General features: G+C 44.0%; 1 protein-coding gene across 2 annotated transcripts in view; it reads left to right on the plus strand.

Annotated features, from left to right (window-relative positions):
- The window catches only part of PLEKHG1 (pleckstrin homology and RhoGEF domain containing G1), a 288,105-nt gene that overhangs the window by 261,036 nt on the left and 5,054 nt on the right, over window positions 1-22,015 (plus strand). For both annotated transcript variants that reach the window (XM_078649385.1, XM_078649384.1), the window contains 2 exons: window positions 1,395-1,511; window positions 2,686-4,336. In XM_078649385.1, coding sequence (XP_078505511.1) covers window positions 1,395-1,511; window positions 2,686-4,336 — 1,768 coding nt within the window. The remainder of the gene's footprint in view (window positions 1-1,394; window positions 1,512-2,685; window positions 4,337-22,015) is intronic.

A 22,015-nucleotide genomic window follows, 5' to 3' on the forward strand; every position in this document is an offset into this window, starting at 1 on the left:
ACATCAGGTGTATTTTGTTGATGTCTATATCAGTGATTTGACACTTTCACAAGTTCTTGGAAAGATAAGGACAGACAACATCTGTGTCAAAGGTAGATGTGTTGATGATTTTGCAAAAGTACAGAAAATGTAGCCTCTGCTAATTTAAAATGGACTCGGGCCATATGCCTTTAAGTCATCCCCGGCTTATACGTCTGAATTGTGACGTCATATGGGCGAAGAGATTTATGGTAATTTATGTAATTGTAATTTAGGGAAATCCATGTTCTCAGAACATAAAAATATAGGATTCCACTAGTTTCATAATATCTGATAAATAAAAGGAGTGTAAATAAATATACCTTCAAAAAAGCAGGATTACATAACAATAGCGAGAATAAATGCAATACGCTTGTGCATGAATTTGTTTTGTTGAGCCTTGCGTATTTCAATTAATAAAACATTAAACATTAAGAGATATGAGAAGTATTATAAAAAGACTGTATTGTAACAACATGTCACTTAAGAGGGATGCATGTTGGCAATTAAAGAGATCAGGCATGATACTGAATATCATATTAAAATTATGCCGCTTTAATAAACAAAAACAAAAGTCAGTTAAAAAATCTTCAGCTTCATGACCTAGTCTCTGTGGTCAAATAAGTTCTTTTCAATCCTCATCTGAGGACATGTCGAAGTGATCTGGTTCACATGCAGCATAAGTGTGGTCATTATCAAAACTAGTTAATACTTGCTTGTTGTCATCATCTCACATATTAGATGGACCAGCAATTGGTTGTAGTTCAAAAGCACTTGGTGATGGTGAGAGTGTAGTGATGAGGTCCGTAACCTTTTTCATCTTAAATAGCACTATACTCTTTTGCCCTGTAAATGGTCATCCAGGAAGATAATACGGCTGTTAATGGATTCAGCTTTCCTAAAAGGTAAATTAGAACAGTGGAATGTTGACAGCTGCATTTAAGACTATGGAGGTGCGCAGGGCCAATAATGGCTGTTCAGGCCTATTGCCCCAACATTCCAATTTTTGTTTGTTTCTCCCTTTTTAATCTAGATTATTCTACTCCAGTGTGTGGAATGTTCCATTGGCATTATAGCCCTTCTGTCTATACCTGTTCTTAGAGGCCTTTTCCCTTGTTATAGGCTCTCACCTGCGGCTCAGACTGTAACTCAGTTTCAGGGCCTTTAAGAACTGTTATAGGACTCCTCAATTGGCTATACTGCTATATTGTACTTGCTGTTCCTGCACGGAAGGTAAAACACTCAACACGTCTATCGTGAAATACATAATGCACTTTGAATTCATAAACTTCACCACAAAATGTGTTTTTCTAGTGATTTTACTTTTGTACAAAATTGGTTGTGGAACATAATTCATTGCATTTTTTCATTTGAAGTGCTTGCATCAGAATTCCCAGCAGAAGGCAAAAGGTGGCCGTAAAAGACTCAATAGCCAAGCGTCTGAAAATGTAGAGAAGCGAAGAAGCATTAATCTCAGCACCTGCCAGGGTCAGGTATGTGATGAATAGGAACTCAGTATTATCATTTTTAATTAGCACTCAAACTTTAATATGTTATGTGTTGAAGACTTGTTTGAACTTTGAGTCGATCCACAAAAATAGTCTGAAATGTAGTACTTAGGGAATCTTCCTGCTTTTGGAATAAATTTGCGACTGCCATGGAATTCGCAAAGGATTCCAAAACTTCTCTTGGGAATCTGCAACAGTTGTAGATTTTTATGAATAGATATGGAATTCTTTTGTAAATTCTCAGTTTTTCTTATACGTTGCTGTTTATGCATGTGTATTTAAATATACCACAAACGTTCAATTCAACTTCAAAACCCTTCCATTTTTTAATCCACTGGAAAATATTTTTCTATTGTAGAAACTCCTTAACACCTATTCCAGGACAGATTTGGTGGTATTCCATCTTCATTCCCTCCCTGAATATAGATTTACCCTTTTTGATATGGTGCGAATGTGTAAAGAAGTAGTATTTTGCTTTGCTCTCACAGCGCCGGGACACCTCCTAGTTGAGGTAGCTGTTCGCGCTATACAAAAGTCTGTATTATTATTATTATTATTATTATTATTTGAATACTCACATAATCACATGTTTATATGTGTTTTTTTCAACATTTCAATGCATCTCTGTACTGAAGCGTCCACTGCTGTCCCCAGTGAGCATATTCGCTCAATGTGATAGATGTAATATTACATAGATAAATAGTATGTGGCCGTTAATTTTCATTTTGTGAATAAAAAATCAAAATTTACACTTGGAATGCAAGCTTGGTGCATAGCATGGGGAAATTTAGGTGTGCAAATGGCTTTATGAATCCGGCCATTGAAGATCAAAGCTTCCAATCTGTTCACTGATCTTACTGCCTGTGTGAGTGGTATAGACTAAGCAAGCGATAATTATGATTGTGCTTTTTCTAAGGCGATGGCTACCTCTACTGTTTGTATCAGCATCCTAGGACCTTGTGTGTTGGTAGGAAAAGTCTGGAAGTCTGAGCTTTTTCACAGCAAGTACATTCTCAGGATTATCCATGTCATAGCAGAGGCACAAAGCACCCTCAGTAATGCAAAATAGTTGTTTTATACTCACACTGGTTTTAAATTAATGTTTATGGTTCCTGTGATGTTATTCGCCATTCTCAGGCATGTGTCTATACTTTTTCAGCTCTTTAAAGAACCATCGGATGAAGATTCTTCCAAAGCAAATTCCAGTTCTGTTGGTCAGCCGTCTCGACAGGTGAACGCAACACAGACCAACTCGGTGATCATGAATATTCTGGGAAGTACAAACACTGGGAGGAATATCTGGACAGATCACCAGATCAGGCAAGCCTTGTTTCCTAGCAGACGGTCACCTCGGGAGCAGGAGGACGATGAGGATTATTATCAAATGTTCCTACCCTCTGCTTTGGCTGCTAACATGGACTCCACCAGGGTGCATGATGAGCGCAGCACTTCCAATCGCCCTTGCAGCTGGCACATGGGACTGATGCAACAAAGTGAGATCTCCAGCTCCTACCGAAGAGTAGTCAGGCGGGCTAGCAGTGTTGGTGAAAGTAATACTGGACAAAATGGCTTCAGAAGCAGAGCCAATGATCGCAATCAGTTGATTTCACAAAGACACGTCATAAACTACAGCTCTAGGACTGAAGTGGGCAACACCCACACATATGCTGAGTCTTCAGAAGAGCTAACCATTGATGACATTGAACATGTCTATGATAATATCAGTTATGAAGATTTGAAGCTGATGGGGCTCGTTCACATGGAGAATGAGGTGCATCCCCACACATCGAGCAACTCTCTTCATCAAAGTAATAAAAAAAGTAACACACCGGGAGTGCCCAGCAGTGAGAAGCAATCAGTCTTAGAAAGATCTTCTCGCCTTGGAAACAGCAGAGACATGTTACGAGGAGACATACACACTTCCAGTTCTCATGAGCTCAGAATAGAAGAAGGTATTTATGACACAATAGGCCTCTTAGATCAACCAGTCATGGATTTCAATTGGCATGCTCCTAATTGCTCTAAAAGGAGCAGTTTCATGGGACAAGACGCAGACCCATGCTATGACAATTTTCAACGATTCGTTTCAGAAGAAAGCCTCCAGTTCAGTGACGACGAGACATTGGATCACCGCGTTCCCCTGGAAAATGACTATATGAATTTGGTTGATAGCTCCTCGAACTCTGACTCACACTCGCACAAGTCCGCAGCCGATAAGCTTTCTGAGGAAGTGGATGAAATTTGGAATGATCTGGAAAATTACATAAAAAAGAATGAAGAGAAGAACAAAGATCGACTTCTTGCATCCTTCCCTGTGAACAGAGATGATGTTCAAGAAAGAATGCATGCTGGAAGCACTCCAGAACTGAGCAAAGAAGTTGAATATTCGTTGTCCACACTTTCATTGCCTGAAACACCTAGAATAACAAAAAACAAGGTAGCCCGACTCAGTGGAGCCAGCATGAGGTTTGGAGAAGGACGTGTTGCTAAGGAGGATTTGTTTGTGAGTCTTCACAGGCCCACGTTAGCAGGCGATATGACATTGGCTGAAAGCCCCTACAAGTCCGCTAGCATTATTCTTTCCAATTCAGATGTAGACAGTGCCGACCTGGGTTCGGACCTTGTTGACAAAACAAAAAATAAAGTATTTTTGATGGCAAGGCAGTACAGTCATAAAATTAAAAAGGCCAATCAGCTACTGAAGTTAAAGAGCCCAGAACAGGAGCAACCTTTGGGCAGGCAACCAAAAGTGAATTCCAAAGATCTTGCAGCAATTCTAGAGGAAAAGAAACAAGGGGGTGCTGCCATTGGTAAGTTGGGGTTATGGGGAAAGCAAAAGAATTGCATTCCGCTGTAAGCTGTGTGTTTTCTTTGCTGTAAAGGAATATGCAAAGGCTTTGCAAACTCTTAATACTGCAATATTAGAACAAATGTGTGTAGTTGTATTTTCAATAGGTAGTGTTGGTAACTCTTTCTCCATTTGTCACAAATTAATATGACTTTAACTATTGCACCATTTACTTTGCTTTTTGCATGAATGTCAGGAGTGTATGAGTCGCATTATTACATTTGTGTTTTATGTGTGATAATCCATCTCTCTCTTTAGATGATGCTTTTGCCTTCAGGTTTAAATACCAGCTCCTGGAATAGTAATTTGGTGTGGTAGTGTCCATGTCACAGTTACTAACGCTTACCCAATAAACCTGGCGTGTAAACTGAATACTTTTCAAGAGCAAATGTTTGGACATTTAAAAATGTTTTTGCACTGCACACACCAACGGAGATGGTGGTTGTGATGCGTGTGTTCCCTTTCACCTGTCACCTGTACTGCAACCTACTGAATTCACCGGCAGGAAATAAAATGCTTATGTGGCCACTTAAAAACTGCATTTATCAGCTTCCCACACGAATCCAAACTCAACAAATCCCATTCCAAAAATTTGACAGTGAATTATCAATACACAGAAACATAAACATCCTAATCTAAGCCTCAGAGCAAAGCCTCCTCACTTTCTGTGTCTACATATCAACGGTGCTCAACCACCCCTCCCACTAACTGCACATAACACATCCCCGTACGCTCTCCTGTCTCAGCTGAACTCATCACTCCCCAATCTCATCACACTACCGCAACCTACACCCATCCTATATCCTCCCCATTCCCAAAAATCACGTAGTTCTGTTCACACTTCTCAATCTAGCTTCTCACCCTCCAAGAACCTCTTCCCCTATGCAGCTAGACTAAACGCCTCCACTAGAACCCACACTCTACATTTCACGACAGACTAGCTTCTACTATAGCCCCCTCCCTGGCCTACTATAACCACCAGCCTATGCCTTCTCTTGCCACAGAACCAACTGATCTCCACTATCACATGCCTAGAACACAAAATCAACAAAATATTGGAAGAAATCTCCTCACTACGCAAAGACTTGCTACAGCTTGCCTCCCATTCACATAACTAAGGTGAATACTGATCAGACCACAACTATGCACTCTTGACTCCCCACGCTTTTCCCACTGGCTACCTATCCCCTACACTCACTACCACCTCAAACCTAGATGCACCAATACGAGAATGTCGCAGCTAGGAGCTGAGATGCTGAGCAACTCCTACAACAACGCTCCCAGCCGTTCCTGCTGCCACAAGATTCCGGTCATTCTTGGCACCAGCAGGATCCCCTCTAATTGCTTCCCCAGACCACCTGCCCTACGTTAAACCATCCAACCCAATCATTCGATCCAAAAACACTACCTTCGCTAAACTGCATGCTATTAAACTGTTGGTCAGCAGTCAAATATGCCACCAAAATAGAGGAAAACATCCTTCAACTTAAAACTGCATTTGTTGTCTAACTGAAACCTCGCTAACTGACAACTCATCCTCCATTATCGATCTCCTCACCCCTCCAGACTTCTCAATCCTTCATCATGACCGCAAAGATCGTGGTCTGTGTTAGATTAGCTATCATTCACAAAAACGATCTCTGCCTGAAACCCTTCCACACAGCTGAATACCCTACCTTCGAATATTTAGGAGTCAATCTCTCCTCCAAAGGCTCCACCCCCTTCAAATTCCACATTATATATCACCCACCAGATAAAAAGCTACAATTCTTTGATGATTTAACAGACATTATAACACAAATCTCCCCGAAGGACTCCACCTACATTGTATGAGGAGACATCAACCTGCACCTGTATGATGCTGATGACCCAACAGTACAAGCCCTATCCACTCTCCTTGAATCAACAGATCTCACTCAACACTGCAAAAAGAAAACTCACAATACCGTCTCTACCCTAGATGCAGTCATCTCCAACCATAATACCATATCCCTCCATTCCATCCTACCCACCAACTGGATTAATTAGCACACCGTTTTATTTGACCTCCGTGTCCACCAACCTAAATTCCACACTCAAATTAATCGCCAAAAGTGCTGGCGAGAAGTACCCACAAAATCCCCTAATCAGAACCATAATCCCTATAAAACTGGAGAAATCAAGAACTATCTCTTCCAGATCCTGGTTCAATAAAAACTTGAACAAAGAGAGATGACAACTTAGACTGGCTGAAAGAAACGAGACAACAAACCTTATTGATCCATCTGCCCTCCTCCGAGCGGAACACCTTAAATACAAAAAATATATTTACAGAAAGAAATCCTCTTTCTTCCAAGCCCAACGTGACCACTCTAGAAACAGACCTACAGACCTTTTCAACATCATCAAACAGCAAACCTAATTCTTCCATCCACACTCATATGATGACTGTCAAGTGCTGTGAGGAATTCGCCAAATTCTTCTCTGAAAAAAGAACAAACATTGAACTCTCACTGCCCCACCACCTCCCCACCCCTCACCAATGAAGTCCCTTCTACCAAAGATGGTCCTTCCACTGCCTCACTCCAACCAATAATGGTCCCGCAAACCCAGCTTTGCCACACCAAACCATAATCCCATACAACTGAAAAACAATGCAACCAAGACCAAGTTCTAAAATATCTCGGAAGAAGATATCACCAGAATCCTTGCATCCATAAAGCTGACATCTTACCTTTCTAACCCCCTTCCCTCATCAAAAACCTCAGACACATCATCTCCCCCACATAGACTAAAATCATCAACTCCCCATATCCAGCAGCACTCTACCAACCTCCCTGAAATGTGGAAAAGTCACCCACTCATCAAAAAGCCAGACGCCGACCAGAATGACCTCAACAACTACAGACCTATAAAAAACCTCCATCTCCTTTCCAAAACTATCAAAAAATGTGTGCTCTCACAACTTGACAGCCACATTGAAAAATTCGAGCTACATAACACCTTCCAATCTGGGTTCAGGAAAAGCTGCAGCACAGAAACTGCAATCCTGAACATCACGGATGACTTGCACATCTCTCGATGAGGGTCAGGCATGCGCGCCTCATCGTCCTGGAACTCTCAGCGATCTTGGATACTGTTAACCATAACATTCACCTAAACACCCTCTCACCATGTGCAGGCATCAACGGTACCATCCACCAGTGGTTTGTCTCATACCTAAACTAGCGATCTCAACTAATCAAACTGAACAAATCCACTTTACCAGCAATATCAGTTCCATAAGGCGTTCCCCAAGGATTAATCCTATCCCCTGCCTTTTTTCAGCCTCTACATGGACCCACTCGCAGTCATCCTGAAACAAGCCATAACTGCCTACCATCTCCATGCAGATGACACCCAACTCTACATTAAAATCTCGTCTCTCAGAGACGTCTAGCACCTGACCAACACTCTCTCCACCATACAATCCTGGCTGACCAACAACCACCTAATGCTAATACCAAACAAAACTGAACTCCTCCTTATTTTATTATTTCATTTTTTAGAGTTTTATATAGCGCGAACAAGACCCGAGACATCAGGTATCAGAGCGCTTTTGCCCAACCAAAAGGAAAGTCCTATCCTATATGCAACTGACTGGAGAACCTAACTGCAGTAAACTGTAAATTATCCCTCTCCAACTCTGTCAAATCATTAGGGAATACTCTTGACTATAACCTGAGCATGAAAAAACACATTAATGCCTCCGCACAAAGTGCCGCCTTCACGATGAAACACTTAAAAGTCAAACCCTTCATCCCCTCGAAGACTTAAAGACTGTAGTACAATCCTTAGTCCAATCTAAGATGGACTTCGGGAATGCAACACAATGGTATGCCCAAAAAAACGAATTCCCATGAAATCCACACTTAACGCAGCAGCCAGGCTCCTCTCCTTGGTGAGCCACTAAGATGACATAATTCCCACACTCAAGAAACTAAACTCGCTACCAATCAAAGCAAGAAGTATATTCAAAATGGCCTGCGTAGCCCACAAAGCTCTCTACACTGAAAAATTAACCTTACTCGCAAACAAACTTTCAAAAGTTGGACAAAAGAGGCACCTGCGAAACTCAAACACTCAACTCTTGATTTCATCAAATGTCATTAGGCACAAAAGATGGATTAGAAATGTGCTTAATTATATAGTCATAGGCTGAACAATTACTGATGTCAAATCATAAGTGCAGATCTGACGATTGCTGTGCTGTGAAGGCGCACATATTAAAGAGGGTCAGCTGACATGTTTTGTTCCTGAAAGAATGTTTTCAAGGCTGAAAAATATATTTATAATCAATATGTAGCAAGACTGGTCCAATTGGATATCTATAAGAATCTCCAAACAAGATGTGTGAGCCAGAAAGGTAGTGGAAGAAATAGAGAGCCCAATAGTTAAAAAAAGAAAAATGGTGAGCGAGAGAGAGATTAAGTATACCCATTGTACAAATTGAAACGGAATGAAATAAGCCCACTAAGACCAGGGTATGTTTGTTGTGAAGTGGCACAGTTTTATTGGAAAGCCGAGGAAAAGTGAGTCATAAGTTATAAAATTAACAGATGAGATCCTATGAGGCCAGTAGAGAGGTGCAATATAGGAATATGTGGTAGTATTTGCAAAGAATTTGATTATATTCATATCGTTAAATGGGGGGAATTCATATTGATGAACAGAAGGATGTATTAACATTGGCGGGTGATATCAATCAAGGAAGAAAAATACCGGCAGGTTCCAAATATCTGTAAAGATAAATAGTTTGGTAACTAACCAAAATGGTGGAGTAAAATATAATGAAAGTAGAGAAAGCAAAATGCAAAATATACATCCAAATGTGATGATCAGTGAATGTTCAGGTAAAAATTAGGTAGTTAGCAAACAGCGAATAGTAGGCCAATAGTAATTTTACACACTCAAGGGGAGATCTCCCGATTGGGAAGTAAAGAAGGTCTTGCATGAAACAAATCGCAATAAAATTAATTTTCCTTGTGAAGTGGTTGTCTACGTTTGACAAAGCTGTCAGACGCATTTAACCACCAAATGGGTGACCCACTGTTAGACCTGGCATCATTGGCATGAGTCTCTCCTCCATTTTTTCTGTTTGCCTCCTCTGTTTACGATGTTTTTGCTGGTAAATGCTTTGGGCACTGTGCCACTGCTGATCAGTGCCACAGTGCAAGTGCTCCCTATGTGAAATTGCTGTGTTGATTGAATTCCATGTTTGGCTTATTTGGTTTACTGTCAGTCCCTAGTAGAGTGCACCAGGAGTGCCAGGGCTTTTAAATACAAATGCTGCTAGTGGGCCTGCAGCACGTGTTGTGCCACCCACAAGAGCGGCCTAGTAAAAGTATGTCTGAAGGTCTACCATTGCTAGACCACGTGCAGTCTGGTACTGTCACGCAGACTGCGCAAGTACACCTACTTGCCAGTCCCTAAACCTTCCCTTAACTTCATGTTAGTCACCCCTATGGTAGGCCCACGGGCAGGGTGCATTGTAAGCATAAGGTAGGACAAGCCTGACAAGGTTGGCATGTCGCTCGCAGAGGAGTGCTTGTTCGTATCCTTGCTCTGGGAGACTTTGCCTGCAACAGAGGGAAGCGCCGGTGTGGAGAGACGCTGCACAGAGCAGAAGTGCGGCTGAAAGGGAGTCGGGACTGCGAGGTCCAACAGGCTGTGCGCTCATCATCCAGCACACCTGCAGCCTCTTCCCGGGACTCCTCCTCCCATTACCGCCCTTCATTACTCCTCGCGGCCCCCGCTTCGCGGGTGCCGCTCGCAGAGGAGTGCTTGTTCGTATCCTTGCTCTGGGAGACTTTGCCTGCAACAGAGGGAAGCGCCGGTGTGGAGAGACGCTGCACAGAGCAGAAGTGCGGCTGAAAGGGAGTCGGGACTGCGAGGTCCAACAGGCTGTCCGCTCATCATCCAGCACACCTGCAGCCTCTTCCCGGGACTCCTCCTCCTAATCACCTCTTGCCAATAAAACTGTTTCGAGCACGCGTGAGCGGAACGCGTGTGCGGGACGAATCCCGGGATAAAGCCCGGACTAAGGGCGGACCCTCTGAGACCCTCCGAGACACGAGGAGACCGGACCGGGCATATCTCCTAGTTTCAGGTACTGATTGTTGTTTTTATTAAATCATTTCCCCCACCATCGCTATTTGTTTCACCAATCGACCTCTTTCAACAAAACATGGCAACCGTTAATGTTGAGCTGCACGCGCAGGACAAACAGGGTGTGCTACTTAATGGGACTTTGGATAGTTACTTCACCAAATCCTCGCCTGATATTACTAGGGAGTATGTGTTAGCAGAGCGGCGGGCAGACCGCCGCCGTTCAGTGGAAAGCATGAAGAATGGACCAGCTTTGCCATTATCATCTCCCGCGATTGGACCCTCTGTTAATGCTGCTGGGGTACTAACAATCGATTCGACTCCTCTTTTAGACAGTTTACTCCCAGAGGTAGACACGGTTGCTCTTTCACCCGAAACCGTGCCTGGAGTAGACATGATTGATTTGTCCGCATCATTTACTGGAAGTGGCCTGTCGACTCTAAAGGGAGATGCCTTGTCACAACAGCTTGCAGCCCGTGCTAAGGCAAAAAAAATACCAACGACGGGGAAAATTTATGGTCCCCCGCCGAACAAAAAACGACGGAAAAGGAGGGATCCATTGCAACCTAAACTGAGCTGCTGTGACTTTGGCAAACATTTGTCTATAGTTGTTAAGAATCCTTGTGTTATTCAATCTGATTCTGAGGGGTTGGATATTATTTCTGCATCCCCAGTCCCATCTAATCCCCCTATAGACAAAGAGGTCAATAGGGAGTCAAGCGAGTCAGTCAATGTTCATACTGAGAATAGGGGCCCCGTGTCCCTCCAGGATATTGAGAACTTGATTAGATCATATTCTGTATCTATCTTGGAGAGGTTAACGGAGGTGGAGTGTAGGCTGTCTAAAATTGAGATTGCACTGCCTAAAATAGATCCCGTAGGCCATATAGATGTTAATCAAGCAGATATTCATGCATTTAAGGGTGTATCTCAAGTTTTGTCATCTGTTGTGCAACCTCCTCCCCCTATTGCTGCTTATGTTGTTCCTACCCCTCCCTTAATTTTACCTGTACCAAAACCTCCGGGGAACCCAGTGCCAGCTATTGCTCACCATCAAGCTAATTCTAGATCTTCTCATGAGAAAACTGGTGATCAAATGCTGGGGTCTGTTGTTAGCAAGACCAGTGCTAATACATCTAAAAATTCTGGTAACACAACCAACCTAGCTTTAACAGACCTAACACGGGAAGCGAGGGAAACCAGACGCACCTGGGGGAAACCTAAAAGGGTACCATTGCCTGAACTTCCACCAGAGGCAGTACCCTATGTGGTAGTCCTAACAGGTGTGCCGGCCCTTGAACAAAATAAGAGGGAGGGTTTCTTTCAACTAAAAAATAAGATAACACACTGGTTGAGAACACATAGGCCTATTGCAAACTATGTCAATGGGGACATAGTTCATGTCCGACGCCTCGAATGGTTGGGGGGTAGAACCAAAGATATTGAAGGAGATGTAGTGGTTGTTAATTTTAGGGATCCAAATGCTGTCCACTACATATTAAACTGGCAGACGGGGAGTTCTAATAGTATTATAATCCCTAGACCTCTAACATATTTTTACCCAAGGTCAGTGGTTTTTCCATCTCATCTTCCCCTTTTGCAGGGGTCAATTCAAACCCAGCCACTCAACCGCTCAACTGTACAGAATGTTGGGAACAGTCATTGTTATCAGTATCCCCTGATCTATCAGGGTATGGGAAACATGCCTTGCGCCCCTTGCCCTGCAACGGTCCCAGACCCCTTGGGGTGGTACTCTGTCCCAGCTAGTCATCATAATTCCCAAAGCCTTCAAGACAGAAGGATGGACCATCTGAAACCCTTCACGCCACTTGAGACGTCCAATCGCTTCGATGTCTTCAGTGGCCTGGATGGCTGTGATTGAAGTTTGTTGGGTGGGGGGGTCGAGGGAGGGGACTCAAGGAACCATACTGAAACGAAGGTTGGAACAGAGTGTAATATATTGCCAACTGTTGTATCTCGAGCCTTGGGTAGCAATGTTACACGTTGGGACAATATTCCTGAAGAACGGGCAGGACTAATTCCCACTATAAGTTACCTGCCCTCTGAGGGAATATCTCTGGGAACTCAACAAGTAACATGTACTGGTGATGAAATGTCAAGGGTTAACACTGCTATGTCTTCTGCATTGGGGATTTCGGTTAAGCTTGTTAGCTGGAATGTAGCTGGGGTAGCCAGCAATTTGAGGGACCATGATTGGGCTGCTTTTGTGGAATCCTTTGATTTTTGTCTACTTCAGGAGACCTGGGCAATCGATATTCCACATAGGGTGGGCTTCAAGACTTTTGGTATTGGAGCAATCCCATCCAAAAGTGGTAGGCCGTCTGGGGGCCTCCTGATTTGGACAAGGATCAACTTAAGGGTTGATATAGAGGTGATAGACACAAATTCGGTAGATATCCTAGCATTAAAAATAACCATCCCCAATGGGAAAAAATTAATCCTAATAAACATCTACAATAGGCCAACACCGTCAACAAAGGAATCCTTTATTGTTTCTAAATTGGATTGCTTTTTGAGGGGGTTGAATCCTGGGGAGGATCTTATCATCTTGGCTGGGGATCTAAATTGTGACTATGAACCAGTGTTGGGCATAAGTGAGATTTTTGAGGAGGAAGATCAGGCGAATAAAATCCCCCTCCTCGAGAGTAGTAAATCTGTGAAATGTTCCATTCTGGCTCTGCAACTGATCAAATTATGTACAGAGCATCACCTTAGGGCCTGTAATGGCCGGTTACCGTCCGACACAACAAAAAAACCAACCTTTAGGAGGAACACATATAGGAGTATCTTGGATTTTGTAATAGTTTCTATCCCTCTTTGGTCGTATCTCATTGATCTTGAAATAATGGAGAGGACCGAAAGTGACCATTTCCCACTTAATTTGTCACTAAATGCTGCAATATTTAGCGACTCCTCCCCTCCTACCTCCTTTGAGGGGGATGCTGGGGACGGTATTGATATTCATATCAGTAACAACAGGAGATCGCTCAAATGGCCATTCATTTTGGATCATGGTGATATTCTAGGTGAAATATATTCACTTTTTGCTGGCACCTTTGTTGCGTACCTAAGCTTAACTCCTGAGGAGGAAGCAAGAACTTCCTTCCAGACCATACATTTGGAGTTTTTCAGAAAACTAAAATTATTGGTAACCAAAATGCCCAAAAAATCCCAGCAGAAGACCCAGAACTTGTCACACAGCAAGCCCTGGTACGATAAACTGTGCAGAGAGTCCAAGAGGGAAATGTTACTCGCTATAAAATCCAAATCGCAACTGGATGTTAAGATAGCTAGAAGTAACTACAAAACTACCCAAAGGACTGCGAAAATTGAGTGGGAGGAAGCAAAGTGGGCGGAATTACTGTCAGCTGCAAGATCACGAGATACTGTATTATTTTGGAAGCTGATAGCTAATGGGAACAAGGTGGGAAGGGTGATTAGAGACACATTCTTAGACGAGCAAACGTGGGTAACCCATTTTACTAATTTGTATATGAAATATGATGATCCTCACACAGCATCTACTGTAGCATGCTATGAATCTCCAGTGGATCCGCTGGTTTTTACCTTGGGGGAAACAGAGCTGGCTATCAGCCAAGTTAAAAATGGGAAAGCCCCAGGTTTGGATAAAATTCCTGGGGATCTTTACAAGCACGACCTGAAAATATGGGCACCATATATCAATTATCTATGCAACGAACTATCTCAAAGTTTGGAATTTCCTGAAAGCTGGAAAGGAGCTGAAATTGTTTTAATATTTAAAAAAGGAGACAGAAAGGACCCCTGCAATTATCGTCCAATAAGCTTAATGGACATCCTTCAGAAAATTTACTCACGCCATATTTTATTTAGAGTGAGTAATTGGTTGGACGAAAATTCATTTTTAACTAAATTTCAAGCCGGGTTCAGAACTAAAGTCAGCACTATAGATCAGTGCTTCAGATTCTGCTGCCTCTACTGGAAGTACGTAATGATAAAGAAGGCCCATTTGTATGTTGCCTTTGTTGATTTAAGGGCAGCATTCGATTTGGTGCCACGTGATCTTCTGTGGAAGACGCTGAGTGCAGCGGGCTTGCCAAACAATATAGTAGCTCAAATCATAAAATTACATGAGGGGAACTTTGCGAGAATTAGATGGGGACAAAACGGCGAACTTTCACGGAAAATCCCAATCGAACGTGGAGTTCGCCAGGGATGCGTTCTGGCCCCCACGTTATTTTCAATTTTCGTGAATGATATACCCTCTTACTTAGATAAATGTAAAAATGATGCACCTAAATTGAATGGCGAAAGGGTAGCATCTCTATTGTTTGCTGACGATACTATTCTGATATCCCAAACTAAAAATGGCTTGCAGATTTTATTGAATACTTTTAATAATTACTGTTGTGAAAAGGGGCTTGAGATTAATGTAAAAAAAACGAAATACATGGCCCTTAACCCAACCAAACCAGACAAGGGTTGTCTATCTTTGAAAGGGATAAAGTTGGAATCAGTGCCTCACTTTTCATATTTAGGGGTGACGCTTGACTGTAACTTTACCTGGAAAGCTCAAATGGAAAAAAGCAAATTGCTATTTGCCCAGAACGTTAAACCAATTCTCAGAGAGCAAAGCTCAAGTACCAGCAAAGCGGTACGTCCCGTTATGGAACTTTTTAAATTTAAGGTTCAGTCCTCAGTGCTATATGGTGCTGAACTGTGGGGGCCAGGCTCCAAGGAGACTTTTAGCATTTACGATAACAACTTTATGCGTAGCTTGGTCAGGGCTCCGAGAGGAACCCCATTAGTACCCCTGCAACTGGACCTTGATTTTAAAAGAACTGACCATCATGTTCTTATTAGGCCGCTCATGCTCTGGGTAAGATTGTGGCACGTTCCTGAGCTTCAGGTATACAGAGAAGGGCTGATAGAGATTATGGGGTTGGATAGTAACAAAAAAATCCCTTGGCTAACACATGTTAGGACTTGGCTCAATTTTATAGGCCTGAAACACTTTTGGGAGCATCCCGATCAGCTTCCATCTAATCCCAAGTTAGTCCTGAAAAAAGCCTTTTGGTCCTATGTAGCAAATATGGCTGCAAACTCTAGTACTAGTGGTTCATTAGTATCAAAATTTTTAAGTTTTAAGGGTGAACCCCTGTATGAGTCCTTTATGGACGAGATAGAGCCTCCACTTGCCAAGACACTTTTTTTAAAGTTCAGATATGGAAATCTTCGACTGAAATCAACTCTGTCATGTTGGGCAAGGAACCGTGACCCATTGGCTGAGGAATTGGACAAAGTTTGTTCACTTTGCGAACGCAACCAAATTGAGAATGTGCAGCACATTCTCTTTTTTTGTCCCATCTATGCCCATGAGAGGAAAAGATGGATTAAGCCGATATGCCTTTTATTAGGCTTGAGGTCCTGTGAACAGGCTCTGAGAATTTTGACCACTAATACTTCTCAACAGATTATATTCAGTGTCAGCAGATTTTTACTTGCCATTTGCTATCGTAGGAAATAGGTCTTCAGCTGTAAATTTAACCTCTAATCTCTATCTATATTGTCCTATCTATGGAACTGATTTGTTAAAATAGCATTAACTGCATTAGTCAATTGAATTTGCTTATAGAATTACTGAGGTGTCCTTCCGTCTCATTTGTTTTTTTACTATTGTTATGCTCCATGAATATTCAACTTTTGTTGCATAGTCAAATAGATTGTATTTTACACTTTATCTTTAAATGATTGTTCTAATTTTATTGAACTGTAATTTTTAATGGAATGTAATGTTCAAATTGTTCTTTTATGGCGTAACGCCGAAATAAAGATTTGGAACGAACGAATTACAGCCATATTCGTTTTTCACTAGTGTAAGGTAACCTGCTCTCCATCAGTTAGAATGGGCTGCCAGGATTATTAATGCTATAATCCTAGCGGGCTCGGGGAGCATGGTGCAATGTCGAGTTTGGTATCCCTGAACTCAGGGTTTAATAACGCATCCGTTTGGGTGGATGGTTTTTGGATTCTGTGTTTGAAAATAGCACTTTTAGAAAGTAGCTATTTTCTTGTCTAACTGTCTACCGGTCTCTGCTGGTTCTGGTGTGCGTGTGGCAGGAGCTGGGTGGCTCCAGAGGTCTGAATGAGCCAGTGTGGGATGAGTGGGACATTTGCATTGAGAGTAGGGGAAGAGTAGCTCCTGATAGCCTGCCCTGCCTGATACAATGATGGCTCCGCCCCCCTGCCAGGCGACTGATGACTCTGTGCCTGCCTGGGACTTTCCTGGCCCACCTCCTGCCGGGCAACTGATGGCCCTGCCCCTGCCAGTGACAATGCTGGCTCCGCTCCTGCTGGGCGGCTGAAGACTCTGCCCTGCACAGTGAATAGGCCAGGTGCTTCGGCCTGGCAACACCCACAATAAACCCAAGATGGGGGGAAATTCCCCTGCATGGACAAAGGGATCAAAGCCAAAAAGGGGTATAAGAGAAGGACCCCTGAACCAAGAATTTAGATCACTTCTGACAAGGAAACCTGAACCAAGGACAAGAAGCCTGCTGATCTAAGGACTGCCTACCCCTTCTGCCAGAGTGCTGTTTGTTGGGGGAATCCTGCATTGCTTCTTTATTTTTGCCAAGGAACCAGGAGAGAGGAACTCTGTGTGTACTCTCAATCTTTGCTAAGAAAATCTCCAAGGGCTGGAAGAGTGCCAGCCTCCTGTTGAAGTCACAGGGCTAAAGGACTTCATCTGCTTAAAGTGCTGTTTGCTGGAACTTGTGAATCCAGCACCTCTGAAAGAATCCAGCAATCTCGACGCCGACGGACGCCGCCGAATCCAGCTCGACATCGTGAGTAACGGCTCCAGTGTCCCGCTTCCTCGACGCCGGCCGCCGGGCCCGATCGACGCCAGCAACAACGCCAGTGAGTAGGGAGTTCGGCTCCAGCTCCGAGTGACCTCGTGTCTGCACCGCTGCTGATCGCATCGACTTCGAGCCCTCTCGACGCCGTGAGCGCTGCTCACTCTTGCAACATCGACGACGCCGTATCCTGCTTCATCTCGTGAGCGCTGCTCCCGCCTGACTTCGGTCGACGCCGCTGCAGATCGCCCCGACTCCGAGGCCCGATCGACGCCGAAGACGTGACGCCGGACATCTCGACGCCGCTGATCATCGAGTGCTTCACTTTTCCAAGGTACTGTGGTGTGGGGGTCTGTGCGACTCCGGGCTCAACGTAGCGCTCCTCGCGGTCGACGCCGAACCTTTGGATTAACTTTGCCTCGACGTCGTGTGACTCCCGTGGGGGTTACATTGTTGCCAAGAACTGTGTTTTAAAGAAGAAGAGTTGCTTTTGATACTAAAGACTGTGTGCCGCAACGCCGCTTGGGGCGGGTGCTGAACATTTGTGGGTACCTTTTGAAAGCCCTCACCTACTATCCTTGCTGCCACTGGACTTCCAGGGGCTGAGGGAGACCGACGAACTTTGCCGAATTCTGCCGCACTAGCGCTCTGTCAGTAGGCGCTTGGAAACTTCAACCACCAGGATTCCCTGTGTCCCCGCTCACCTGGCTGATTGACACGCCCCCAGCCTAGGCGCACAAAAACTGCTCGCCGCACCCGCTATCGCGGGTGCCGCAGCGCCGCTTGGGGCGGGTGCTGAACATTTGTGGGTACCTTTTGAAAGCCCTCACCTACTATCCTTGCTGCCACGGGACTTCCAGGGGCTGAAGGAGACCGACGAACTTTGCCGAATTCTGCCGCACTAGCGCTCTGTTAGTAGGCGCTTGGAAACTTCAACCACCAGGATTCCCTGTGTCCCCGCTCACCTGGCTGATTGACACGCCCCCAGCCTAGGCGCACAAAAACTGCTCGCCGCACCCGCTATCGCGGGTGCCGCAGCGCCGCTTGGGGCGGGTGCTGAACATTTGTGGGTACCTTTTGAAAGCCCTCACCTACTATCCTTGCTGCCACGGGACTTCCAGGGGCTGAGGGAGACCGACGAACTTTGCCGAATTCTGCCGCACTAGCGCTCTGTCAGTAGGCGCTTGGAAACTTCAACCACCAGGATTCCCTGTGTCCCCGCTCACCTGGCTGATTGACACGCCCCCAGCCTAGGCGTGTTTTAACCCGCCCACAATCCCCGCAGCGCGGGAGTGCGCCGGGCTAAGCCTGGGCAAAGGGCGGGCCCTCTGTGGCCCTCAGAGGACCGGAGGAGGACGGGACGGGCCACCCCTCTTGGCTCCATCAAAGGAAGAGGTACAGAGACAATTTACCCTTTTCAATCGTCTTTTGATTTGCCTAGTGACGTGTTGGGGCCCTCTTAGCTTAATTACTATGTCTATCTGGGAAGATCTGAATGCCTTGTGTGGCACAAACTATGTCCCTGATATCTCTACTCCCCCTACAGTGTACAGAGATATGGACCTTATAGACTGTACTCCCCAGGACCCTGAAATAATCTTGCCCCAGGCTGACACACCGTCTCGGGAACCAATCAGCAAAAGGAGCAATGAGGTGATTTCATCAAATGCCGCCCGTATGTGCTGTAGCTCGTCTTTTTCCCCCGCCAACCCAAGCGTATCAACGCCGTTTAAGGCGGGGACTACATCAAATGACTCTGTTTCCCCTCTCCAATCGACCCTACTGGCCAATTTTGAGCGATTGTTGAATACGGCTTTATCACCCCTGCTCTCAAAAATTAAGGAACTGGGAGATAGGCTGTCTGATGTTGAAAAAATAGTACAAAGGATTCTACCATCAACTGTAAATACTGCTATTCCCTCTTGTCCTACGCCCTCTACCAATCTTGTGAATCCCAAGTCCATTGTACATAGTAAAGAACGAACAATTGATTCCTCTCTCAGCATACCCATTCCTAGTGACCGGAATGCTACTTTGAAGCCCACTCATCTCCCTTGTAAAGCTCCTAGGCTCCCTCAAGAAAGAAGACATCAAATTAACTTACCCCCTGAAGCTGCCCCCTATGTGACTGTTCTCTCCGGGGTCCCTGAACTTAGTCAGGGCAAACATGAAACAAGCCAGGATCTGCTGCATAAAGCCATCTTTTGGCTTAATAACAATAGACCGCTGCCACCTGACTTAGATGGCGGAATCCTGAGCGTCAGGAGGGTGGGATGGCTAGGGATGTTGCCCAAAGACATTCCGGGAGACCTGATACTAATCAAATTCAAACACAGGAACATTGTTCCCTTTTTAAGATTTTCCCAGCCCAAAATTAGAGATGGCCCCATTTCTATTTGGGACTTGTTTGATCTTTACCCCGGCCCCAGAGTACCGAACTATAACAATTGGTGATAGGGGACTCTATCTATCATGTGTTTTTATTTTGTACCAGGTTGATTTTAGTTTACTTTAAATATCCGTTTTTTTCTTAATATTGTAATGAACTGTTGAATTCTATATACATGTATGTATTTCTTTTTGTTGCTTTTATGGTTTTAAATTTAAAAGACCGAATAAAGCTGATTTGATTTGATTTGACTGTGTGCTAAGAAGAAACTACGCTTGAACTATTATTTTTCCTTCCAAGAGTATTTATTAAGATTGTGGTATATTTTTGTCGTTATTTGGTCTTGTGCTAAGCCTTATATAAACATTCTTATTTTTATAATACTACTGTGTTGTGTCCATTTGTAGTGTATTCACTTTATTACTGTATGTGGTCATCAATGCTTAACGCACTGCCTCTGAGATAAGCCTGTCTGCTTTGCCAAGCTACCAAGGGGGTGAGCAGGGGTTATCTAAGTGTGTGATCCCCTTGCCCTGACTAGAAAAGGTGTGTCCCTATTTGTCAGAAGTGTATACCTCTGCCAACTAGAGACAGCCGCTTCTAACACCCACTTTAAATTAAGAAACTGAAATCCAGAGCTGTGTAATTAGCAGTACTTGGCAAAATGAATGTAATGCTGGTGAAACAAAGTAAATCTAACCTAGGGCTATGCCACTATCATCTAGTTGAATGAGCAGAAGTAGCTACGTACCCCTTACTTCTGGAAAAAACACCGGCGCCTGGAAATCTAAATTACTGTGGAAGGCTTATGAGTTGGGAACTTGGCTACATCTGCACCACAACATTGCCATCCATCTTATGGCTGCACTGTATACCAACATGTACACCACCACCTATTTCTTGCCCTACCCCTACACAAACTACCTCCTTTACACAACCATCTGCACTCCAAATCATTGCTTGCACCACCACATCTAATCCACACCACCATCTACACCTCGCCAACACCAAAACAAAGACCCTACAGCAGCTGCATTCTGTACCATGCACTCTGAGCATGTACCATGCCCCCTGCATTTTACCATAGAATACACTCACCTGACATCATGTACTTCGTACTGCTTCCACATAACTACCTAAACCCTACCCCCTGTGACAGTACTACATGTGCCCTGCAAATTAACTGAGGTCCTGTTCAGAAGGTAGAGTTCAGCTCCAGCAGAAAAGCCACATCCAAGCTGAAGTGAAACACAAACAACCTCAGACAATTTTAGGACTTATTGGGTCTGATCACTGAGGTGCAGCTTTGGTCCTTTGGCAGATGAAGATGGTCAGAAGATGAGGCACATACTTTGCAGCATAGACGTTGCACTTAAGGAGTCACACTCAAAGAAATGAGTGAAATGCTTGAAACACAGACTTCAATGGCAACACGGCATATGGGATGCACCTCCTACACTTTTATACCATTTATAAGAAGAAAATTTGTCAGAATACAAATTCTAAATGTGGGTGTTTTTAGTTATTCTCTATTGGTTCCTCAGAGTGGTCAGGTTAACTCCATCCAGTGGCCGTTGAGTGTCTTTAATACAAGCCTCTTACTCTCATTCATTCAGCCATTGTGCTAGAATCACACTATTATCTCTTTTCTTTTTCAGGCCACTGTTGTGGCATTCCTCTGTGACATTGTGGGCTACCAGTCTTCTTTGAACCCATCCATCAGCAATGATTTTCAGTACCACAGGCAAATGGAATTTCATCTCTCAGTCACTCACTGTGCCAGGAAAAGGGCTGATTTTTTCCCCAAGAATCTGGCTGTAGCCTTACCTGTAGTCACCAGCTCTGCTGACCATTTTGGTTATCCATAGCTCCATAGTGGCTTATTCCCAAGACTGTTAGGGAAGCTTTCACTAGTTGTGCTGCACCTTTACTTTCTTTGTGTGTGTGTTATCCTGTATAGCTACTGTCAATACTTTTATTTTCTGTGAAAGAAGCAGTCGCTACTGCTGTTGCTTCATTCTTGGACACCGGTTTGTGTCCAAGGCCCACTTGCGTTGCTACTTTCAGAATAGTATCCTGTTGGCGAAAGTGTACTGGCTATTTGTTTATTAGAGGGACTTGCACTTCTGCTATCATATTGTAGTCGATCTGCGTGTGAGGAGCGCTTATACTGTTTCTGCCTATGCTGCTAACACCGTTCCATCTCAGGTTCATACAAAGGCCAAAACAATTGGGTTTTTCAGTGCTTGTTATATGTCAAAATTGTTCA

Source organism: Lissotriton helveticus, chromosome 6 (genome assembly GCF_964261635.1).
Source record: "Lissotriton helveticus chromosome 6, aLisHel1.1, whole genome shotgun sequence".
Taxonomy (NCBI): Eukaryota; Metazoa; Chordata; class Amphibia; order Caudata; family Salamandridae; genus Lissotriton; species Lissotriton helveticus.